The sequence below is a fragment of the Sparus aurata genome, chromosome 9 (genome assembly GCF_900880675.1).
Source record: "Sparus aurata chromosome 9, fSpaAur1.1, whole genome shotgun sequence".
NCBI lineage: Eukaryota > Metazoa > Chordata > Actinopteri > Spariformes > Sparidae > Sparus > Sparus aurata.
In genome coordinates, this window is record NC_044195.1 from 19113284 (window position 1) to 19139015 (window position 25732).

General features: G+C 42.2%; 2 protein-coding genes across 5 annotated transcripts in view; one reads left to right on the top strand and one right to left on the bottom strand.

The window, feature by feature from the left end:
• LOC115588800 (calcium-binding mitochondrial carrier protein Aralar1-like) overlaps nt 1-3843 on the top strand; it is a 31366-nt gene extending 27523 nt beyond the window's left edge. For both annotated transcript variants that reach the window (XM_030429590.1, XM_030429591.1), the window contains exons 15-18: nt 1202-1340; nt 1608-1766; nt 1909-1999; nt 2075-3843. In XM_030429590.1, coding sequence (XP_030285450.1) covers nt 1202-1340; nt 1608-1766; nt 1909-1999; nt 2075-2282 — 597 coding nt within the window. In that variant the 3' untranslated portion in view covers nt 2283-3843. The remainder of the gene's footprint in view (nt 1-1201; nt 1341-1607; nt 1767-1908; nt 2000-2074) is intronic.
• On the bottom strand, nt 3793-25508 carry LOC115588801 (cytoplasmic dynein 1 intermediate chain 2-like). 3 transcript variants are annotated; one of them, XM_030429593.1, is made up of 17 exons: nt 25372-25508; nt 24249-24366; nt 23266-23380; nt 21369-21456; nt 20301-20360; nt 19801-19916; nt 13858-13944; nt 12424-12586; nt 12210-12309; nt 11312-11437; nt 8562-8708; nt 8344-8457; nt 7694-7827; nt 6583-6727; nt 5236-5376; nt 4997-5122; nt 3793-4752 (listed from the first exon to the last, which is right to left on the bottom strand). In XM_030429593.1, the coding sequence occupies exons 2-17, from the start codon at nt 24354-24356 to the stop codon at nt 4639-4641; spliced, it is 1884 nt and encodes a 627-aa protein (XP_030285453.1). In that variant the 5' UTR covers nt 24357-24366; nt 25372-25508; the 3' UTR covers nt 3793-4638. The 3 variants fall into 3 exon arrangements, with proteins under 3 accessions (XP_030285453.1, XP_030285452.1, XP_030285454.1); XM_030429592.1 differs by having other exon boundaries at nt 20271-20360; XM_030429594.1 differs by lacking the exon at nt 20301-20360.
• Nucleotides 25509-25732: the final 224 nt, after the last annotated feature.

The following is a 25732-nucleotide window of genomic DNA, read 5'->3' on the forward strand; positions in this document are numbered from 1 at the left end:
ATTTTATGCCTAAACAAACTACATAAACAAACTCTTAGTTTTCATGACTGAATAAACTGAATAAACAAACTGACCTTAAAGGTTAAACAAAGCTTCATACTGTTTGACTTTGTTTGTATGTGGCGGACCCTGCCACCTCTCTATATTCAAACAGTGTTCTGGGGACCTTATTTTCCTCTGAGAACAGCTTGTTTATTCTCGTTTATTATGGAAAAATTAAATATTAACGAGTTTGTATTATTACCTCATTAATATTGTATGTATTAAAATTCCGGGTTTGAATTTCTTCTCCAAAAAATACATGGCGCCCCTTTAAAACACATAAATACACAGGCATGTTAGGAGCCACATCGGAAACAGCTATAAAATGCTGGGTGCTGAAAATATTGATTCAAGTGTGCGTTAATCTATATAACAATGCATTATACAACAAATCACTGTACTGAAGCTTTCAACAGCGAAGATAGTCGAGGGAAAATAAAATATTTCCCCCCTAAAAGGTATTGAATATAAGTACAATGAGTATTTGAGTGAGTGTACTTTACCTTTCACTGCGAAATAATAGCATATGATTTGTTTTTTGTCCCGTAACGATGCACAGATGAAACACTACTGTATTTGAACAAACATTTGCGTGTGTACACAGACATAATGGACATCAGGATCCAAAATTTAAAGATCAAACAGTCGTTTTGCTGACTGTTTGTGATTTTCGAAAACTGTGTGTTAAACATGCAAAGGGAGCGGCGGCCAACAACCGACAGCAAATTAGTGAAGGATCATACTTTGCTACCGCTTCGTTCCAGATCCTTGTGGGTTTACTTACAGCTCCAGTCATGTGTTCATACTCCATATTTTAATGAGGAGCAGACAGTGTGTGGCTTGTTAAAAAAAAAAAAAAAAAGAAAAAAAAGCAGACTTCCTCTTGGCAGAAGAAGCCAGTCACACCGGGGTCCATGGCAGAGCTCTCTCTCTCTCTCTCTGTGTGTGTGTGTGTGTGTGTGTGTGATGGATTTCTCTCTGGAGGCCCACTGCTTCAGCTCTGCCTGGGGCTCTTTGGCTCCATCATCAACATTAAAGCCCCCCTGTAGGTCCAATGAGACAGCTCCACTTAATCCCCCTAGACGAACCTCCTTCACCAGCCTCCTCTGACTGTGGTCAAGATGTATACATATTTAAATTGATCTCTTTTTCCTGTTAGGGAGCCAAAGCTTGCTTCCTGCGTGACATCCCCTTCTCCGCCATCTACTTCCCTGTTTATGCCCACACCAAGGCGAAAATAGCAGATGAGGACGGAAGCCTGGGGGCACTGCAGCTGCTCACTGCTGGAGCCATCGCAGGTAAAAAACATCTGGAAAGCTCAGCGTCTGCGGACATCCAAACAGCAACATGTTGTGTCACATTTTCCTCTCCAAGAAATGGGTTTTGTTCTCCTCCCTGTTTGTGCTTCGAGTGTCACAATACCCTGGCTGTACGGAGCTTTTGTCATACCACTCCATACAGCCATCTCCAGCCCTGCATGGTGCTGCTGCAGGGATGTAGGAATGTGACACCGTATGTGCATAGTGAAAACGCCTCATTATGTCTTTTGTGACATGTCTCTGAAGGTATACCGGCTGCTTCACTGGTGACCCCTGCTGATGTCATCAAGACCAGGCTCCAGGTGGCAGCCCGAGCAGGCCAGACGACATACAGCGGAGTCATCGACTGCTTCAGAAAGATCCTCAAGGAGGAAGGTTTCAGGGCATTTTGGAAGGGCACGGGAGGTAAAAGCACACATATGCACGTACTCAACAGTACTATATAAGTGGTTTCATGACTGGGAAATGGGGCTCACTGTGGTGGCTGTAATTGTCACCACAGAAATATTAAACCCCACATTGTAATTTCTAAACTGTCTTCCATTAGCTCGCGTCTGCAGATCCTCACCACAGTTTGGTGTAACCCTGGTGACCTATGAGCTGTTGCAGAGATGGTTATACATTGACTTTGGCGGACAGTAAGTACTTTAACCTTGTCAACCTCTCATTAATTTCTAGAAGTGCGTCTTGCCCTAATCTGGCTCTCTCCTTAGTCATCCTGCCGGCTCCGTGCCGACCCCCAAACCCACCATCAAGGATCTTCCATCTGTGACAGCAGACCACGTTGGCGGCTACCGTCTGGCTGCTGCAACTTTTGCTGGAGTGGAAAGAAAATTTGGTCTGCACCTGCCCAAGTTTAAGCCTTCTGGAGAAGTGACAATCAAACCAGCGGAGTCCAAAGCGGAGCCACAGGCTTCATAAAGCACCACTCGACCTGACTGTGAGCGCTGCATGCTCCTCCGGGACCTCGTTACAGAAACTGACTTGTCTTATATTAACTTAAGTTTCAAAGATAAGTAAAATTCCATCTTTCTTTGTACGGAAGCATTTCTTAAAGTCATGGATGTGTCCTATCCTATTTCAAACCTCCAGTCATATCTTAAGAATTCCAAACTGGAACTCCTGATCACCTGTATCCACGAGGTCATCGCGCCTCCCTTTCCTCGTTATGGGCTAGCTAGCATGCATTAATACAGAAGAAGAAACAGGTTATCAATTTTAGCTTCAATAACTCAGATGCATTAATCTTGTTGCTAGAGGAGATGATATATACACATCAATACATGTTCTGGGAAACTCAAACAAGCTAACATCAGTGCTAGAAACCAACAGGCTAATGACAGTATAAGCTTCTCCAACAGGCCAACATCTACATAAAATTTTCCAACAGTGTTAGATTGCAAAAAGTCAGTCCTCTAATAGGTTGCTGCCTAAATCTGTGTGCTCCAGTATTCTTTGGAGTATATTTTTTATGTTTCTCATGATACTAGAATGCCTGACTCCGGACAGTTGAGGCACACTCAACTTCTTCCTTCAAGCTAACAACAGTGTTAGCCTCTCCAAAAACTAACCTAAGTGTTAGCTTCTTTTACAGATTAATAACAGGTTAGCGTCTTCACTAGACTTACAACAGTGTTGGCTTTGTCGAAATGCTAGTCCTTTAATAAAGTTCATTGCCTAAGTCTGTGTACTTTGGAGTATATTTCTCAAGTTTTTACTGAGTTTCTTCCGACTGAGAGCACCTGACAGTTTAAGTGTGTTAAACTCCCTCCTTCAGGCTGTTATCAGTGCTAGCTTCTTCAACAGGCTAACATCAGAGTTAGCTTCTCCAATAAGCTAACATTCAGTCAGCCAAAAGTTACAGTTTGAGTAACCTTTCAGATACAATATTTAGCTAGTCTAAGTGTTCATGCTGTTTTTTTTTTTATTGTTGTTGCCATTCAGACATAACAATTAGTGGCAGTCTATGCCATCTTAACTTGGGAAATTCATCCGTTAAAAGAGTTCTGTAACTGCTATATTCCCATACTATCCTGAATGCAGGAAACTTGTTATGCAATACCCTAAATCCTAAATTTCTTCCTAAACTGAATTAAGATAGGATTTCAGATTGAAGAAGTTTCTGTAATGAGGCCGCGGGTCATTGTTTCCTCCAAAATGGTTTCATCGAGCCACGTTTCAATTAAATACATTTGAGCGCTTTTCTTACTTTGAATGCTGCATGAGTATGGCTTTATTGCATTTTCTCTATGCATAGCTTGCACAACTTTATTGTACATATTGTACTTCTCTACAGAGACAGGACATTATGGCATGACGAAGGATTGTAACTGCGTTTTTCCGGTGTGCGGTAGCTTCGGTGTGCTTGTGAGGATGTACAGGTGCTTTCAAAAAGTGCTCATTTTGAAATCATGGCCAAGGACCCGGGAAATAATTTAAATGTATTTATTGTATTTTATTGAAATAAATCATTCAAACTGTTTCTACTGTGTGAAAGTACATTCTCAGTTTTGACACCAGGATTTGAGATTCTTCGGGAAAACAATCTCGTAGACATACAATACAGATCTCTGAGAAATCACTGAGCAGTTACAGCATACATGATCATCTTCTTAGGCATTGAGGAGACTCCGACTATCTCAAGTCTAACCAGCCGCACTGAGGAAGTGAAAACTGGTGCAGTATAGACAATAGAAGTAGAAAGATTTTTGGACATTTCAGTTAGTATTTAGGTTATCAAGTCTAAAAAGAAAACAGAGATGACAACATGGGCTACAGTTATGAGATGTTTACATTCCTGCGATTGTTTTATTACAACTTTGGCGGAAACGGTGCTCAGCTATGAGTGTTTGTCGTGAATACGTGGAGTGGAGCACCTATTACTTAACTCAAAATTAAGGCTTGTGATCACATGCCCTAAATGTAGACAGGTGGGGGTTTTACAATCAAGGTTAAAATTAAAAGTTTAAGGCATCTGGTTGAAAAACAAAAAATGACAACTGGTTTGTGGTGTTTGAATATGGCTTCATGTTAGTGTCTGAGGTCGATAGCCCTGTCGCTTGTGTTAATCCGAGGAAGACTGGTGACGGTCCAGCTAACTGGGAGTTGTCCAAATAAGAAGGTGTTAGAAAATGAAAAAGATGTCCGTACTTCTTGCCGATCTAAACTTTTCCTCCTTTCACGTTGTCATTGCAACTTTTCCTTCCAACAAAAACTGGGGGCTGGTATTAACAAGCGCACCACTGGTCCCTTTAACATCGCGTGTGCGGCGAGCGGATCAGGCAGCCAGGCGCTGGGCTGCCAGCTCCTCTGCATCGTCTCTGTTCTCGTTGATCTCTGCCAGCGTGCGAACGAAACGGGTCCACTCGTCGTTTCGCGGAACAGCAATTTGCTGGTGGGGAGACACAACACAGACATGACTCACATTTCAAACGCAGGTAACGCTCTACATCCATATTTATAGACAATAACTACAGTGCATCCTCAAACTAAAAGAAATGATTTGAATTTAATCCACAAGACACTCTGTTATGTTGTGCAATTATTCACTGTGGTACCAATGATAGCAGTTAAGAGGCTGAATCATGTCTGCAAAGAGACATTTAATGGGCAAAAGTTTAGTCATGCCTGCTCACCTCTCCAACTTCATACACAAAAACTCGTCCATCGGAGTCTCCCACGGCGATTTCTCTGCCAGTGTGAGCCCATCTCACCCTGTTGAGGGCTGGGTTACCCTCCACTGTGACGCTGGCGGTAGGAACCTGGGACAGCAACACCATAAAATACCAATCAGAAGAGAGGAAACCTTCATGATCAGTAAGATAGATATGATGAGATGCGTGTGTGTGTGTGCTGTCAGTAGGAATGTTAATACCTCCGTGTCATTGTTGAGGTTCCACAGGTCGAGATGGCCCACGCCGTCCACGCAAGCAAACAGGGCCGGGTGAGTCGGAGACCACATGACATCATACACATAATCAGAGTTATCCTCAAATGAGTAGAGCGGCTTGTTGTTCTGTGGAAAGATAAAAGACAAACATTATTGAAAAGTTTTTAGTTTAAAACATTTTTAAAAGCACATTTTTTTTTTCCATTCACGCCGGCTAATTTTTTTGCCACTGAATTTCGGATCAGTTGTCACGAATTTTGATGAAGACTTCAATGTTCCAAACAAGATTAACTGCAAACTCTTTACCTTGTGTCACCATAAAGTCCAAATTTCACTTCCTGGTCAAAAACCTACACAACTAATGACGTTCTTACCAGTTTTAATTTGTGTTGTTGCTAATTTTCATTTGCATAATTTTATGGTAAACATAGTAAAGATTGCTCCATAGCTGCTCTCCGTAGCAGTGAGGGCTCGTGAACCTGTTTAAATGCACTGCAGGGGGGTCGGTATGACATTGAATCTCTATCAGCTGATAATCAAACAGCAGCAGGTGCTCTGGATCAAGCTGTGTTTGATATCTTCGCTGGCTGATCCCATTCCCATACATAGCAATTGTCTCCTCATTCCATCTCAGCTCTCTCCCCCTTTCTCGGTGCAATAGCGATAGTGTGATGTTCTGTCCAAACAGTGAAGGGTGCACATTTACCACCGCCAACGCAACCACTCTGACACCGTCCCCTGGCCTGTTTGAGGCCGATGTGCTGTTCATTTACCTACGTCCCTCTTTGCAGCAACAAATACAAAAATAATATTTAATAAGACCTTTAAAATTTGAACTTTAGTGCATAGAATGATTTGCAAACATAACAGACTAGGCTACAATATTTAGTGCAGCTAGTCCGTCACTGGTTCGCTTCCCTGTAAACTCAAGACTCTGTTTGATAGTCTGTATTGTGAAAATTATCGCTTATGACAGCCTTGCAATTACACTTAATTAACGTTTTTCAGAGAAAGAACTGGACTTTTATCTCTTTTTACAGTTTGGTTTTCTTTTTCGTGCGCTTTTACTGGCTGTAGACTTCTGTGGTTGTTAAAAATAGAGGTCTTGTTTTGTCTACTATTGTGCGCGTCCCGGTTGTCTGGCTTCAAATTGAGTCGATACTCTTTTAACAGAAATATGTGTCTTGAAAATCAGCGTCAACAGACACATTACCCTGAACTACGCTGCAGTAGAGAGAACACACACAGAAGGAGGAAATGATTCTCCGCGGATAGATGTCTTTTCTTCGAACCAAACAAATACAATCCTGGATCCTTAAATCTGGCTCGTACCTTGGTGCTCCACAGCTTGACGGTCCAGTCGAAGGAGGAGCTAACAAACAGGTGGGAGAAGTCCAGCGGCCCCGGAGCTGTGTGGCAGCTGATCCCTGTGATGGGCCCGTGGTGGCCCTCAAACATCTCGCTAATGCCTGCTTTGCTGTGGGGGGCGCACAGATGAAGTTGTGGGGGTTAGTGAGAAATGTACCGACAGATTCAATTTAGCCTGACAAATTCAATCTCCCAAAGGCTGCAGATGTTGAGTGACAGCCTTCAGCTGTGGTCTGTGCATAACACGAGGCGAACGAACAAAAGGGGTTAACGGCTCGCCTGTCTTTTTTTTAAAATGATTTCAGCATGAGAGAAAGCAACACGGACGGACCTCCGCTGGACACGCTCACATTAATCATTTACTTAGATCATGTGATTACCAGCAGGGTGGCAAAAGCGCCTGCGATCCCTCAACCACATGTTGCAGAGCTGTTAACCAACTGAGGCTCTGATAATTAACGCAGAGAGGTAAATACTCAGCGTGAGTGATGCTTATGCATTATTAACTGCAATGAGAGTATCATACCATTGTAAATGAGGTGGAAAATTATTCGCCCAATTACAGAGGTGATGCTGCTGTGTAGAAAGCTAGCAGCTACCCCCTCTCTGCGGTCTCTGGGCATACTGCAGGACATGTACCGCTGGCGCGAGCGCGCTGCACACTGGTATTTCTTTTGGTCCTTGTGAGAGAAGCCTCTTAAATGGGAACATTGTGGGATGAACTGCAGTTTTAATTCTCCCCGGGACGACCGACTGTAAACAAACTCTCTCACCCGGAGAAACATACTGAGCAAGACGGGGAAAGAATGATTTGTTTCCCCTGCATGTGTGCCCTGTTTATGTTGAACGACCTTTACAAACACAACTGACAAGCGGAAAAGAAAAACAGGATGACTGGGCAGGAGTGAAACCTCAAACAGCGGGAGATCAAGTGTTGGATTTGCTTTGCACTGGGAAGTGAGTGGGCTATATTTATTTGACACGCGGTGCTAGGTGGGCCCGACAAGCCGCCTCAGTTTCCTGGCGGTGTTCGGGGAGGGACGCCCCGGGGACCAGCGGCCGCTTGTGAACGCACCTTCCATGACGACATGACATGTAGACGGAGCCGTCCTCGCTGCCCACCACGAAATTGTTGACGTCTCCGAGAGGGAAAGACATGGAGGTGACAGCTACGGCTTTGGACTGCTTGAACACCAGCTCCATGCTGTCCTGTGGAGGGGAGAGGGGGAGGCAGCGTGGAACAACATCTTTAACAAGCTCCCTGCTCAGGCTTTATGTTAACACACACTCTGCCAAGCACAACCTATAAAAATCACTTGACAGTTTATTAATGTATAATCTAAATTCAACTAGCACTTTATAAAAAATGGAAGCTTGACATTGAGGTCTTGGCAGCGCAGATGAAATGACACAGCTAGCAAAGTTAATTTCCTTGAGAGTGAAAAATGAGTTGAAGAAAAAATAAGGGAAGGGAAATACCAAACTGGAATGCTAAAACGAGGCAGTCGGGCCAACAACATGTTTGACATTTAGCCTGAATGGGCGGGACAGGAAGCGTGTGGAATGTGTGAGACTGAAGAGATAAAAAAAAAAAAAGCTCGACTCTTAAAAATGTGATGAATTAACATGGCAATTAAATTTTTACGGTTAAATCTTTAATCCTGAGTCGTTTATGTAACGCAGGAACGCTTCTCTGACCACCCATGCATGTTCAGTGTGTGTTACCTGCGGCTGGGAGAGCATGTCCAGACTCCAGGAGCACATCTTGCCGTCAGTGGAGATGCTGATCAGGTTGTTGGCGTTCTGGGTGCCAACCACGTTCACGCAGTAAACCGGGTGCTGCAAAAAAAAAAAAAAAAAAAGAATTAAGGGAGATATTTTACTCTTCTGCTGAATTACAAATAAAGCAGCAGCCCTTTTTTCTGTCAGGTGTTTTAATGTACCGTATGTGCTGCGGCTGACAGGGGAGTCCTCTGCACCGGGGTCCTCTTGTTGCTCCGGTTGTCCCACAGTACAATCTGCCCCGAGTACGTGCCCCCCACCACAACGTTGGGGTGGAACTTGGCAAACGCGGCCGACATGACAGCAGACTATCAATAGAGGATAAACAGAGAAAGGGAGAGGTGATGTTTAGTTTCTCTAGCGATGAAAAAGCGCGTGTTTACAGTGAGACAATCCAGCAAAATGTACCATCTTGTCACATCCAATCAGAGAAGAGAGAACGCGTCCAGGCCCGGGTTCATGCGCACCTTCAACGGCCAAGTCTCATTCCAGTCTCAACAGTGCAGAATCTGTGTGGTAGGACCGGTCGGCACGGCTTCATATTTTTAAATCTTTTCACATAGAAAAGATGGATTGTGATACTTACACTCAGGTACCACTTTATGAGCTCCAGCTAGCTAAAGCAAAATGCAGTCTAATACAACAATCCTGCAGTAAATCCAGTACAAATAAATACAGAGAGGTGTTCCTGTTGTTTAGCCTGCCCTCACTGATATAAATGGGGTAGACAAAATAATAGACATATAATTCAATTCGACAGGATCACAAACTGAAGCCGCCAAAGTGATCCTACTGGTGAATCAGCACCCCTACAGACATTAAAGACGCATTTAAAATACATCAGACGGATAAAAACAACATTAAGATCTTGTGTAGCAGCCATCATCAATGTCTGCACAGTCCAGACAGACAGTTTAAAGTGCATGTCAACAATTATCAAAATCAATAGCATACTGCAGACATCCTGTGTATCTGTTTCAGATCCCTTGGTCCGTATGTTTCCCTGAATTCCTCTCAATCACACATGCTGTTTAAATGAGTAACCACCCGAAAGAGTCTTTTGCCCGGTTGGTTCTGATCTTTTGAGACATCTATTCCTCCGACCAGAGAGGAGTGTCTGAGACTCTGAAAGTAGGTGGGATGGATCCATGCAGACCTTGTCTGCCACCACAGTCAGCCTGGTAACTACAGGTGTTACAGGTCAACCTGCTGTTTCCCCATGATTTTACCACAGTTCTTCACAGTTTTCTGAGAATGGTTTCTGTCAGCGATTTTTTCGAGTGCCCACGCCAGCCAATAATACAATAACACAGGATAAGCTCGATAAAAAAAAGTAAATCAGACGATTGTGATATTATGACGTTAAAAAAATTAATTTATCTAAGAACGTAAATGCTCTGTTGGCCCTTCTTACAGATAGCATCAGCACATTGGTCCCAGGGGACTTTTTGATAAGATACTCTTTAGATTTCTAATCCTCAATAGAATAGGTGTTGAGAGCATCATGTCTAGAATCTAAAGTCACTTCTTTGGTCTAAGATGTGTTCATTAAGGTAGAATGTATTTGCATGATTTAAGTATTCGACTGCATTTGCTTCAGCTGGATGAACTTATTAAACAGGCAATTTAGAATCTTTATCTTTTCTGAAACAGCTTTTCCCTTCACTATCAGAAGTAACTCCTAGGTTGCCTTAAGTGCTGGAACTGGTGTTGTCTGTTGCACAAGTACATGCACTGATCCAATACCACCTTTAATTAGAAATGTGACTCTGGTACCCGGCAGAACATTTGTATGCAACTTAACAGATATTATACTCCACTTCAAGCGCATCTATAGCACAAAAAATAACTAGAATGAACCACTGGTATCTGATCAGTACTCTGTATCGGCTGATACTCAAAGTTCAAGTATTTGAATAGTTATCAGGAAAGAAAAAAGGGTATTGGAACGTCTCTTTTCAGCACAATTGGAACAGTCGTTGACACAGAACAGAACAAACACTGAATCGAATATAAACACAACTTGGGTGAATTTTCCACTGATGTAAGTGACCAAAAAGGTTTAACTGTATCAAATTAGTCTGTTTTCATTTATTCATACGTTTTATAACTGCAACGCTCAAAATATTCAAAGTTGCCAATAATCACAACATGGAAAACATCAACTTGGACCTGCTGTTTTTCCTGTTTCATCTCAAACTTACACAACTGTTCTGTGCATGTCCCCTCTTTCCCCGAAACACATCTTTCATCGCTCACGCCTCAGTTCTTACAGTGCAAACAAAATAAACCTCGCGGCTGGTGAACAGGATTAGTATTTATTTCTGGATTATGTCTTGACTCATTAATTTTTATTGTTCGGTTTTGGTTTTTAGGTGGCCCTGCATGCACTCATCACTTCACCGATCACAATCTCAGGGACTTTTCTTGACACACGTCTGAGGAAAATCTCATAATGAGCCAGCTTGGAGGCACGAAGAACGATTGCGTTCTCACTTCTGTTGAGTTTTATTCATCGGAGCAATGCGCTTGCATCTACTTCCGCTCTGGAGGCAACGACATGTGGTTCTACTCAACTTGTCTTGGTGGAGGAGCCTCGGGGCAGGCATTATAATAAGGCCGGGCAGAGTGGAGGAGCCGCGCTGCTCTCCCTGCTAGCTCGTCTGAACACAGGGCCCTTGTTTAGATGCACATGATAACCAGCCCTGCCCCACACACTTAATCCGGCTGCAGCACTTGGATTCCATTCAACTCCTGCGCCACAGGTCTTCTCCCGGCGCCTCACGAACATGTGTTTGTGGATAGATGTGGTGGAGGTGGATGCCAGTACGGTGAACTAACAACGTGTATGAAGGCAGGAGGGGAGAGGGGTGAGGAAAACATTGATGAGGACATAGGGGGAAAGAAGTACCTGACAGTGGAAGACGTACTCAGGCGTAGCCTTCTTGTACTTCATGTTCCACACTAATGCCACGCCATCTGGCTCGTGGGGAGCGTCCTCGTTGTTGTTGTATGAGGCAACCAGGAGTTCAGGATACTGGTGACGGAAAAAAGAAAAAAACAGTCAGCCAAAATGAATGTGTGGGGGGAAAAGACGTGCCCCCCAGGCTTGGCTCCATGTGGACGAGCCTCGCCTGCCCTGTGCGGTGTGGTGCGGCTGCCGAATGCCTAAAAGAATGAGTAACCCTTTCCTCAAGATTTATGGCTCATTTAAGCAGCCCCCCGAAGAACTTACGTTTTTATTTCCTTTCATAATTTTAACCAAAAGCTGCAGAGGAAAACACAGCAGCTCATTTTTAGAGCACGACTACGGGAACACCACCCAGACGTAAACAAACCATTAACCTCTGCTGCTCCTAATACCTGATCTGAGATTTACAGTTTGTAAATTAATTATTTCAAATCACAACGGTGTGGATATCCCTCTGAGCGAGTAAATACCGCGAACAAAGAGTCGGTGTTCAATCACTGTCAAAAGTCGTTGCAGAATCATGCATGAAATGACCTCAGACACCAGAGGAAACAAATCATTACGGCCTCCGACTAAGTGACAATTTGTGTGGGACATAACTTACTTTTCCTGAGGGACCTGTGGCTGAGAGTAAATGCTGTCAAACTCAAGCTATGTAATCATAAAGCATTATGGCTGTGCGCAGCTAAGTTGTTTCAACAGCCAATTAGCAACAATTATGCACATGTTACTTCGCTGTTAGCACAAAAAACACAATGATTTCATTTTTAAGGATTGACATTTTTGATAATTGCGAACACCTTCTGAAATGTTACTTTGATTACAAAAAGTTGTCGACCTGGGGTGACCAGTCCAGGCAGGTGACGACACGATGCTTGGACCAACGCTCATCCATGAACTGCCTGTTGAGAGAGAGCTTTGCTCCGGCCTGGATTTCACTGAGAGAAAACAAACCCAAGCAAATCAATAAAAACACTTCTTCAAAAACCAATTGCAAGTTGTTGTTATCTTTTTCTTTAAAACAAAAAAAACACCAGTTGTCCAATTATTACCCCTCCTTTTCCTCCAGGTCACGGCCACTGTAGTCAAAGAAGAGGTCCACGTGCTCTGATAGAGCCCGCTCTATAATGCGAGTGCTGTGGTCGAAGAAATGTACAAACTCCTCCGAGTGCAGGATCTGGAGTTTTTCCTCTTCTGTCAGCTCGTGGGGGGGTGCTAGAAGAGAAAGACAAACACACTGAAATGTAGCGAGGATCCCTACCGTGAAGCACAGTCGTATTGCAATTGGGTATCAAGTATGTGTTTTAGATGTAGTAAAGAGGGGGACTGGGCAACATATCAATATTATATCATCTTAGATTTTGATCGTTGGAGCACGATATGATATAAGTTGTTTTTTCCTGGTTTTAAAGGCGGGAATAAAATAAAAAAGTCCCTCTAAAGTTCTAGATAAAGAAGATTCTTTTAATGCCATATCATCCAGCCATAAGAGGATTTTTGACCAAACCGTAGATTAGAATAGAACATAATAAACAGAATAACTTTATTGTCCAGCAGGAGCAGGAAACTTGTCTCTGGTCTCACCCAGGAAAATACAAATGCAAACATGTCTGCAGGACTAAGAATTAAAACAAAGATCTTACAGTAACTCAGAGTATTTACCTTCCCATTGGATCTGCAAATTTGCTTACTGGGGAATTAAACCACGATTAAGGTACATTTAAGTACCTTTAAAAAAAAAACAACAGGTTTTCGGAAATAGCTTTATGCATTGCCAGGAAGTGTAAAGCACTTGATGTTTTTTTTGTGTTTTTTCAATAAATAGCTGCACAAGGCTGCACACCTTGCCGATGCCTGTGTCAAGGCTCAACAATGAGGATGGTCAGGCTGTTGTGTCAGTAATGAAAAATAATCAAATGTTCTTCCTGGTGCTGATGATGGAAACACTTACAGCAACATTATGTCACTTTTCTTTTACTTTAAAACAACAGCTTCTAAATCCTGTTGATGGTTCAGTGTCTTGTAACAGGGTGGATGGTGTCTCTGTCTCGGCCACTCTGCCCTCCTACCACTTGTTTCTGCACTGTGTAACTTCAGTGAGAGGGTCAGATCACAGCGTTACATACATGTTTACTTCAACATACAAGTTACAAACAAAAGTTAACATTTTCGATATGCAAGGATGTGTGTTGCTTTGTGTTTCTGACACACTGTGTCCTTGTTCTGATTTATTTATTTAACTAAGAATGACTGGTCAAGTACATCAGATTTGATGTAAAGACATTAACAGTACTGATATATTATTAGTCATCTGAAAAAAATCAAGGGTATTTACGTTGTGTCTTGTTATGTTGTATTTTACAACATTTATAGTAATTTTCATTTTGTTGCATGTAGGTATGACCGGGAGGGATTTGGAGCTGTGTGCATTTTGTGAAAACTTCAGTTAAAAAATAAAATATTAAAGGGAAAAAAGTTAGTCATACCTTCCTCCTCTTCCTTCTGGTCTGGTTTCTCCGTCTGAGTCTCGTTAACTGGTTGAGGCTGAACAATTTCTTCCTCCTCTTCTTCCTCTGTTGATCAGAAAGTGAACCATGTTAAACACTGAGTAACGTTGAACAAACCACATCTCTGAATCAACATATTCCTCTGAAGTAATTCAGATATCAGTGTTACGGAACTTCATATGTAAACAGGGAATAACAAGTTATTCAAAGCAACTTTCGCGCAGCAAACGACCATGTCTCCATACAGACTTTTCATACCTTTCGGTCACTACATCTTCCACCTCCATTATTTTCTTTACTCAATCAAAAATAAAAAAATAAAAACAGCTCTGCCGAGTGATTACGGACACAGCAATCTCCGTCTTGCATTTGTTTGGTTTGTCAGCACAATGTTGCCTTTCAAAAAGAACCTGCTCCTCTAAAGCATGGAAGTTTGTCATTTGTATTAAAAGGGACACAGCGCAGCGGGTGTCTTGTTGTCATAGGGACCCCTGTCTTTCCCAACTGTTAATGAGACCCCCGCCATTCAATGGGAGAGTCTAGCTGTCAGTGTAGCCGTTTCCTCTGGTAGCAGGTTGCCCCCTTCTAGGCCAACGGGGCAGCAGGGCAAAGGGTGTTGAGCAGCTGCCCCGGGGCCCGTCCCATTGGTTTGTCCAGATGACGGCATGGTGCAAAAGCAGATGGTGATGCTGGGATTGTCTTATGCTCTTCAGAGGTGGCATGGGGATGGCACAGAGGTTTTCCGCCTGACTGCCCCGAGACAAGCTTCTCCCTGAACAGCAAGCCTGCGCAATTACCATCCTAGCGGGGGGTCCCGCAACTCCTATTCAACCTCAGAGAATGTACGACAAAATACAGGCCAGGGCAGCTGGCAAACTGCACACCGGTTCTACCTCAAAGAAGATGAAGACGCTTTTTCAAAACACATCTCCTAGAGACGGTATATCGCCTATGCTTTCAATGTAAAAATAATAGCAAAAGCAGGACAAAACAGATTCATGAGGAGAGAGGGGAAATACTCGCCTGGTTCCTACAGGCGTTTATCTTGGTATGAGCCTCATAGTTAATCTAAGATGACAGCGCGGCATGCCAGAATTTCCGTCCTAGTGAGATAATCTAAATGATAATGTCATCTGTCACTTTGTCCATAAAGTGATTTATCCCCTTTCTCAGACGGAGGTTTGGGGGAAGAAGGTTATTGAGTGCACTGATGAGTTTACAGAACCGGGTTGATGACACATGCCATTTCAATGTACGGCCATACTCTGCAACCAACAGGACAAGGTTAAAATCTTTCCTTTCAAGGGCCTCAATCAGGCTTAAAGGAAAACAGTAATCACTGTCTTTCAGCGAGTCGCGGCCGTGCTCGTCAGCCCTTTCCCTGGTGAGGCAGCCAGAGCAATCAACCTGCCAGGCATTAGGAGCGGATAGACAATCTGAAAATAAAGGGTATAATGCACCTGCCAGCCAAAATGGCCATTTGGAGAAAAGCTAGTGATCCTGGTGACCCTGCTGGGGATGTGTAGGGGGGTAGTAGCGCCTAGCGAGGTGTGGAGGGGGGTTGCATTTAACAGAATTCACCCGGATCAGCGATGTCCCATACACTGACACCTCCTCTCAAAGCAGGCCCAATTATGGCTTTTGTACCACTTAAGAAATAAAAGCTTTTTTGGGGAGGGGAAGCCGGACAGGAGGGAGGGGGGGTAATCACAGGTCTTAGTCAGTGGACAATATATTAATGCAAACACGGTGTGCGGCCACTGATGTACAAGCCTAAAACGAAATGACCTCTGCTCTCTGCTGCAGGTGTCTTCCACTTTCTGTATGTCCACACTGAATAAAGGTCTGACTTCAGCACGTGCACCAGGGCTTTTCTCTGTCGTCTGAAGGCCAACAATGAAACTACTGAACACAAAACTCTCACCCCACCCACCCACACACACACACACACAAACACACACACACACACACACACTATAATGTCTGATTTCCTAAATTAGAGTTCCTCTGGTACCAGTTTATAAAATGCACTTCAAATATTGTGATCAACCGGTTCCACATGCTGCTGCATTTGTGGTCAATGCGTGGTGATAATTTCTACCAACTGATGTGTTAGACTGATGTCACTTGTCCACTGACTGATCCAAATGACATATTCTGATTTGATGCTTAATACTTTTAAACTCACGTGTAGAAATATGTTCACTCATGGTTGATAAAAGCATGGCTATGCACTTGATTTGTTCAAGGTTTTCAAAGCATTAAAGGAGTTGCAATTGCAACTTATTCTTGTACATCGGTTGAACTACCGGCCAATAATATCATTTGCCTTTCTTACCCCTCAGGAGTGCATAAACTGCACGTTATGACCTTTTAAAAATACAAAAATGTGAAATTACCAACCAAGTGATTATTGGTTATTATCAATTATTGGTTGTCTGTATCGGCTGAAAGAAATCCATTTGAAGTAATATAACTCCTACAGTTCAAATAAATTGCTTTGGAATACATTTGATTCAATTAATTTTTGTAAATCTTTTGCTCTTTTAAAAGTGCTGTTTGGTGGTTTAATACAACCTCACGTTACCTTACACATATCACCACCACCACTACAAGAACAATAATAATATTCATGAAAAAGAGTTTGTTGGCAGATACCAAAATTCAGGAAATGGAATCAAATCTTGAAAAAAAAAGGTGGCTGGTGCATCTCTGATAAAAAAAAAACTTGCAGCTGCAGGGACAATAAAAACAAAGACGTCAGCACTACACGTGTCTCTGTTGTCACTGAGGTCTACAGGACACAAACTGTCTGACGTCAGACAGAAATCTAAATTGTCTGCCACAGATGCAAAGCTCACAATGTCAAATGAGGTTCAGAACAAAAGAAGATTTTAAAAAGACGCAGAATCTCAAACCATAAACTCAGCGGAAAAAAAAGATATCCGAAGTTTTCCGTTGGAATGATGAGCTGCGATATGACAGAGGGATACAATAGACATTTAACAGTACTACTAATCATCAAGTGCATAAAAAGCTGACCACAATTACAAGTGGCACTCCACACAAGAAGGCCATTAAGGGCTTTTGTGATTAAAAGTTTTGACCTGCCTCTGAATTCAGCGTGATTAAAACAATCACATTCAATTAAATATCAGATTTAGTGAACTGCTCCACGTACTCGTATTCCTGACAAGCCTTTTTAAAAACGCTATAGCAGACCGACCACTCCACCCCACCCCCCCACCCCCAACCTCCAACAATATCTTACTCCATAATTACAGCCTCTTGTTGAGGAGTGCATACTGATGCTGCGAATTACCTACTAGTGCAGTCAGGGAATATACTGGAGCGGCGGCGCGGCAATTCACCAATCTGATGGCTAAAAACAACCGACAGATGGAACAGCTCTGATTTAAAAGGTGCACTGTGTAGTTTTGGGCAAGAGATCTTCATTGACTGATCTTTTTTAATGCCTCAACAAACTGAATAAACCGACCTTAAAGTCAGACCTCACTCAATTTCATACTATGTTACCTTGTTTATGCTTGGCAGACCCCGCCACCTTCCGAGCTTCAAACTGTGTTCTAAGGAGCATATTTTCCTTAATTTGTTTATTCAGTTATGTAAAAAAAAATATATTTCTGATTTTGTATTTTTACCTCATCATTATTGTGAATATCAAAGTTCAGAGTTTGAATCTCTTCACCAACATTACATCGTGCCCCTTTAATGTGATAATGTTTTTACTGTTAATTGCTAATTGTTAATATTTACATTAAAGAAGATAGAATCAGGGAGATTTGGCTGGTGCAACACTGTCCCCCATTTATAACAAATAACCTGACGATGTGCTCTCCCTGACTGTTCAGTGGTTTTTCTTGAGGTCAACAGGGCAGCTGATATTAAAATCTTTCACTCCTTTCTCCGAGACGTCTCGCAGACACTGTGGGAACCCACGGCTTGCGGCAGCCGCTCCCTCTAATGCCACCGCCCGCTGACCTTGAGAGTGCCGCGCCGTTGCCTCCTTTTGACAACATGATAAATCGCTCAATCAGAGCACAGGCCCGACGCCACCCCACACATCAAAAAACGCGCCGAGGGGAGCGGCGCTGGGAGAGGGGATGCCGTCTCATCGAGTGCCAGAAGTGATGGTGTGAAAATGCACAATGTCACTGAGTGTGTTTTGTTATGTGCCTGTTCGGTGAAGGGAGAAGACAGGGGAAGCGAGGGAGTTGATGAAATGATTACATAGTGGCAGAGAAGGGGAAGGGGGCCTCGTGTTGAACAGCTGGCAGAAACCATCATTGTTTAACACAGTTTTACAATGCCCAGTAGAGTCCGGAGTAAAGAGCGACGAGGAACAGAGGGATGCTCTTCATCCTTCACTAGTTCTGCTCAGAGTTTTCCACAAAATCACACAATTTCATCGGACTGCGCTGCACGCCACCTCAGGATTTTCTACACATCACCTGATGGGACAACAACCGACAATCAGGACACTGTTTAAAATCCTAACCAGGCTTTCAATGATGTGTTAGCTGTTGCAAAGAAATAAGGGAAAGAGCCAAAAAAAAAAAAGACATGACTAGTTGCTCCAATAGTTGGGAGGTTTTGTAGAATGTGTGGCTAGTTCTGATATCTTTGCAAAAAAATTAAAATGCAAAACATAAAACCTAATCAGGATTTCAGTCGAGCGAATTATTCCCCATCTGTCATTACCTAAATCAGCCAAGAACAAGCAGCACACCCACAAATATTGCATATTTTATGGAACATGTGTTCAACATGTGCATGTTAGTAGTAGCCCAAATATTCTCACTGGACCGACCGCATGAAAGCTCCAGCGCAGCAATTACATACATATCGACACGCTCCAGAGGCAGGACGCAGCCCCATCGGAGGCGCTTCATATCTCCCTCCCCAATCGCATTTCTCCTTCCTGTCACTGGTTTTCTCATCCTGCTCATTAATTGTACCGAAGCCGAGTTTGGTGGTGAGGTTCAGAGGAGGCGGGCTTGTCTGAATTTAATCTCTCCTTTGACTTCTTATGTTTCCTGGACCTCATTTTTTCCTCCACTTTCATCTCAGATCAAATCTCGTCCACTTCCGGTACTGACTCATACGCTCAGAATACCCCTGTTACGAATAGAGATGCACAATCCACTTCTGACCGGATTCTGATAGAGCTCTTTTTAACAAATACTGTTATTACCATCAGCATCAGCATTATTATTGTTGTTGGTGGTATTGTGCGCAAGTTCTCATTAGGTTGTAGTAAACCACAACAGCACCTCCAATTAAAAGAGCAAAAGAAAATTCATAAATGCATGAAATTTAAAATTCTCTAGGGCTGCACAATACAGTAATATAATGTTTTTTTTTCCCAATAGCGTACAGCCCCAGAATGAAACATGTATGTAATATGTGTTGGTGTTGCTCCTGGAAGGTAATAATTTATGTTGCTCCAAGACCGTCATTGCAACCGACCGGTCACATTTTTGTTATGTTATACCTTTGCAACTCTGCAAAAAAAGACCAGAAAAACATGCACATGAGAGAATTTATCCTTTGTTTCAGTGGTTAACATTGTGAAAGACAAACCAACCAACCTAACCAAGAAATGATGTTGCCTAAACCACATCAATATTTTTGTTGGCTAAACCTGACCAAACCATGAAAGAAAGAAAGGAAAGAAATCAGTGATCAGTTTAGGAACATGTTCCAAACAGGATGTGAACCCTGGTCTCCTGGGTGAAAGTCCTGAGAGTCCTGTATGTAAACCACTCTGTTCCAAATGTGGACTTATTTTTGTTATTATGGAACAACACCAACGTAGCGATGTCAGCTAAACCATGCATCCACATATTCATTCACACAGTTCATTCAAGGTCAACCTGTGTAATATCATGTGAGAATCACCTTCTTTTTGCTGGGTCATGACAGGTGTCTGTGTCTCTTTTGTGTAGGACACAGTCTCACGGGGCGGGAAGTCCACCTGTGTGACTTTGGCCATTCCCAGTTTTGGAGTTCCACGCCTAAAAGCATAGAACAAATCACACTTTGCACAGCTCGATGTCACCACAAAAAACAGTCATGATTTCAACAAGAAAAAAACATACAGAACAGTCACTCTACTGTAACCATCCTCATGTGTTTACATAACAATTTTCACCTCCATGCGAGTGGAATCTTGTGCCGATCACAGTAAGTAAATGAGTGTTTCATGGGATGATTTCAGATTAGTTTAACAACCAGTGTGAATTAATCAAAAAGTTTCCTCTGACCACTCTTGCATGCACAACTTGACTGTTTTCCTGGATTTCATTAGCTGAATCATGACTTTGAAAGACAAAGTAATCATGCCATAGATTGAGAGAAGGGAAAATGACCAGGAAAGGAGAGAAGAGAGTGTCCAGTACCCCAGCTCAGAATCAGAGTGAAGTTGAAGAGTGGACGGGTCAGAGTCCCAGTGCAGAGTCCTGGTTAGTGTCACAGCAGCAAGGCAGCATTAGTGAGAGAGACAAGCGAGCACACATGAGGAGAGGAAAATAAAGTTAGCATTATGGCACACAACATGCTGATTGGATCCGAGGTTATCAAAACACACTTCAAACTGGATCTTTTGGGACTGTTTTTCTGCTCAAATCAGGCTCCAATCCGCCTCAGAGGTGGAAGAAAGTTTCTGCTTAAAATGCATGGATGCACGGACCCTCAAGAGTGGGATGACGTGGGGTGTAATGTGCAGCCTGCGGGGCTGATACAGCCTGAACTGTGTCACACCAAAGGCTCTGAGTGTTGTGTCGACAGAGAGGGAGGGAGAGAGGGAGAACCCTCAGGGAGAAAACATGACCTCCTTGTGTGTAGGAAATGGCCATGCTGGTGAGGGAAATGAGTCAACAGGTAGGGGGAGCAGCTCCCTGGGCCTGATGGGACACTGGGGGAGCTTGAATTTCAGCCCAGGGAAGGAGCTCTAATTAGAGGTTAAGAAGTCCCCCAGGCATCACAGCAGCCTGCTGTTTTATTGTTAATTTAGGATCGTCCTAATTCAACGACGCACAGATTAAATAAACATGCGCTCAGTTGGCATAAACTCGTCATTATTCACTGTATTAGTATGAGACTTTATAAGTTAATGTAATCAAGCTTTAAATGTATTCACAAAGCTAAAACAGACCTACAGTTTTCAGCTATATTCATAACACTTCAGATCTAATTTACACACATCCGCAGTTTAAGCTGTGACAAGAAAATGGAAGAAGCATAGCTGTTACCGTACAGAGAATAAAGAGATCTTTTAGAGAAGACGTACAGAGATCAATAAAGTATTAGCATTCAAACTATTTCCCTTATGTGGAGAAATAGCCCTTAATTCCTCTTAACCAGGGATGTTGACAATGTTTGAACACTTGTAAAGTATTGTACTTGAATCACGGGGAAAAACATTTGGTACCCACACTTTTGTTCAGTGTGTGTGTTTGAGTGTGTACCTAGGTCCCACAGCTCCGTCAGAGTCCTGGCTCCCTGCCTCACTTGGTGTGCCCCCAGATTTGGTGGTGGGAGACATGGGAGGAGGGACTACACAATGAGACAGACAATAATCATCATCTGTTACAATGCAGACACAGACACTGAGCTATTCACAACAGAGTACAAATGTATCCATGCGGGAGTGATAGCTTCATTGTTTCAAATCCTGAATGAATGCTATCAATCTTAATGCAGATTTCCTGACAGCTACGTGTTCGTTAGCATGTGTGTAAAGCCTTGGCATCAGTAGCAAAGTAAGTTAAATAAACAAATCAGTGTGTAAGGAACAAACTTAAGCTGTGGAAAGAAGCTTTATTAACTGACTTTGTCTTTAATAGATGAATACTTGAATAAGTGCAATAACCAGTGGAACAGATGTATTTTTGGGGGGGTTTTCAAATACACAAAACTATGAAGATTTTTAAATCTCTAGTGCACGTTTTGTCTCCATCCTACAGGACATGAACATTTTCTGATGGATCTCTTCTGCCACCTGCTGTTGAAAAAGTGACATTGCTCTACATAGCCAGCTCTGGATGACTTCTATAAAGGAATATCAATAAATTATAACGTATAAATTTACTGTTGTGTTTTTATTATATCTGTGTAGTCCCTTGTGCAGTAAAAGTGTTTATTTACAATTTTCATTAAAATCTACTAAATTAGCCTGCGGCCATATTAGAGGCTCTGGAAGAATTCAAGGATATCTGTCTAAATAAGAAACAGAAAAATGTGTCCATGCATTTATTTTCAGGAGGCTAGATTACTGCAACGGTGTGTTCACAGCTCTAATTAAAACAAAAGCAATCAGACAGTTACAGCTCGTCCAGACAGCTGGTGCCAGAGTCCTCACTAACACTAGGAAGGTTGAGCAAATTACTCTGGTCATTAAATCACTGCAGCGGTTTCTTGTGTGTACATCTACAGAAAAGATATGAAAATCTTAAGACTTGTCTACAAAAGCACAAAATTGTCTCTGGCCTAAATACATTTATGATTAAAGTACATTATGAAGCATCCAGACCCCCTCAGGTCATCTGGGACAGGTTTGCCCAGTTTTCCCAGGATCAAAACCAAGAGAGGTGAAGAGGCTTTTAGTTGTGCGTATTTTTTATAAAGTGTAAATGTTCCACTATTATCCTGTCTCTCTTACAAATTGACATTGAAAGACACCCACACGAATTACAGTGTACTTGGACTGCCCTGCAACTGTACTTTCATGATTGGCCTTTTAATAAAGGCTATCTATTTATATTTCATTTCATATTTCATTTCATTTCGTTTTATCAATGTTTTTATATTTGGAGCATATTTTTCTCCAAACATGTTTTACATACAGCAACCAGTCACCTCCTACCCCATCTTATTTCTAATGTTTGGTTGTACATACGCTGCAGGCAATGCCTTTACAAAGGCTATCACAGCCATGTTATTTGCAGTCATTCTGGCCTTTAACGAGTCAAACACATGATCAGCTGGACTCAGGTCAGGTGACTGAGTCGGCCAGTTAATAACATTCCACTGTCTGCACATAAAGATTGGTATGTCGTCAGTATGCTTCTGGTTAGATCTGAAAAGGGGGAATAACACACTGTTCCCTTAGTGTGAATCTGAACACAATCACACCCTCAGCAAAGAGCCAAAACACTGAAAAAATACTTGTCTTAATACAATGACTGCAAATGTACGAGAGACATAGTGGCAAATCAGCAAATGAGGAGTTATGAAACAGGATCAAATAAAATGCCAAGACCAAGGAACCCAGTGGCCAATGGACATGCCTGTTAATTCCCTGAGATTATAGAATTTAAAATAGATTCATATGTACAATACACTAAGAGGTAATATAAAACATACCAGCAGGAGCCTCTGAGGTTATACCCATACTCTGCAGAAGAGCCTCAGTCTCGCGTCTTTTCTTCTCCAGGTCAGAATCATCCTGGTGAAGTGCAGCATCTTTCAATTGGTCTGCCTGGAAACACAGCAACACATCACCCATTAATGCAATCTTTAAACATCCACATAAAATGACCGCAGACTGTAATGCATACACAACTGTAGAATAGAAAAGGCCAACACACTTTGAGTAAAGGTATTGGTTTATGGAAAAAGAAGACGCTGAAAAGCAATTAAGAGTATTTATTCATGACCCTATGTTGGAAATGCACATTGTTTCTACCATCAGCAGACCAAATTGTGAGGGGAAGATTTTTTCTTTCTAAAGCTTTTCTCATTAAATGACCTTATTTAACAGGGATACAAAGTCTGACAAAAACAATCACGGAAAAAAAAAATTCTCCTGCTGACTTTATGTTTACACATCATCAATATAATATAAAATACATATAAGCAGCATAAATCGGAAATCTTCGATAATATAAGTTATAATATATAGTGTAAATGTACTTAAAAGTAATTAGAGGAAACTAGATATGTGTGTACATCACACAGCTAGTTCGGTTATAAAATATATACTTTACTTTCTGTTTTTTCTTCACAAGAGTTCAACACATACAGGTGATTAGTTAATTAAGATTTTTTGAAAACCGTGTTACTTATTTTAAGATCAGCAGATGATCTTTCTCTGTGGAGAAATAACTCTTTGACCTCTTTGTAGCATGTTATGTTTATCTTATGCAGTTTTATTTAACTCCAAACTGCATTTGACTACGATACAAACAGTGGCTGTCCATGATTTCTTGGATCTGGAGAACCATGACGAGAATCTGTGCATAGATTAAAAAATAGTAATTTGTAGTACTTAAACTGAACCATTTATTGTTTTGCTTATTAGCCATATTTTACCTGATCTGAAAACATGTATAAAATGACAAACATACCTCTTTCTTCTTGCGCTCCTCCTCCTTCCTTTTCTTCTCCTCTCTGATCTGAGCCAAGCGCTGCTTCTTCCTTTCAAGCTCCGCTTTAAGCTCACTTTTGTCAGACATAATGCCACAGCTGTATACAAAAAATATGTGTTAGTGTGTCTTTATATCCAAATTAAGAACACATTGAAAATGATTGTCTCTTCAAGACTGAAGCGAATGAATCAAAGGCCAAACATCGAGCAGCTCCAGTGGATCTCCTTGTGTTAGTTTTGTCCACTAACAAATACAGGCAGTGCTTTAAATACAGCTTTAAAAGAAGCAGAGCACCTGCTGACAGCTGATGCTCTCAGCTTCAGTACCACCTTGGACGACAATGACGACGGCTAGCCACCAACGTCATGCACAGTTTACGTGACTATCCAAGAGTGTTCTCTGCCTTATTTGCAGTTCAGTGAGTTAGAAACAAGTAATTAAATAATTTAGCAGCGACATGTTAAGACCAGTCAAAAAACCACAGGCAGGCTGACCTGTCACTGTCAACTAGCTAACAGAGCCCCACCCAACGGGAGGTACGATTGTTCACTCCCGGTTAGCTTAGCACGGGGTTATCCTATCTGTCTCTCTCACTTGTCTCTGGTCCCAGTCGCCGTGTTATATGCGTTTTAAAAGCATAAAGCCAGCTCCATGTGAATATGATGTTTTGTATTCATAATCACACCGCAGTTTCATTGAAAACACGCGACGTTAGCATCACGTCGGCCTCTACAGCTAACGTTAGCCTTCCTTGTTATAACTGGCTACGGAGCTAGCTTAGCCATCCTTATGGTACACCGTTTAAGAAGTGGTTGCAAAGACAACGTGCGGTTTCATTTAATTTCCAAAGAAACGTTTCTCGGGTCGTAGAAAATGTTAGTTTCACAGTTCAACCCATCCCTTTATGTCCAGAGATGCTGTGGTAGCTTTGTTAGCATCTAGCTAAAACCGGACCCTTGTCCGGGGTGCTGTCATGCGCTTTCAATTCTACTGCCCGCACAATGAATACAACAAGCTCGGCTACGGACACAACGACAAATACCCAAATATGTCAAGTATGTTATATTACTTCTAATATTATATTGATTTATAGATTACAAACCTCAATGCAGGTTCTCGACCTGACTGCAAATGCCTATGATCAATAACAGCCAAAACAAACGGGCTGCCAACCTAACTACAGGTGCTGGGAAGGGTCAAAAAGGCGCATACAGCTTTGACGTGGCTCTGCTGCTGCTGCATCTGAGGTCAAAGATGGAGAGCTGAGAGCCTAAGATAAACCTCAAAGGGCAGCATTTTTAAAGTGTAGTCAAGTCTGTGGAAGTAGTACTTAATGTTAGTGGTTAATATTGTGAATAAATGTTACAGTATTATCTTTAAAACTGCATTAATATAGAACAGTAACAGGACCCAGAGCAGTAAGGGTTAATGTAATAACAACAATCACATACTGGTTCTCATAA

Bases quoted from the DNA above. Each gene is read 5' to 3' on its own strand.
- LOC115588801 (XM_030429592.1), bottom strand. From the start codon at position 24,356: ATGTCTGACAAAAGTGAGCTTAAAGCGGAGCTTGAAAGGAAGAAGCAG. The intron at 20,361-21,368 runs GTACACACTCAA...GACACTAACCAG, and splicing joins GACGGAGCTGTGGGACCTAG to GACTCTGCACTGGGACTCTG. The intron at 13,945-19,800 runs GTGATTCTCACA...TCTGATCAACAG, and splicing joins CATGACCCAGCAAAAAGAAG to AGGAAGAAGAGGAGGAAGAA.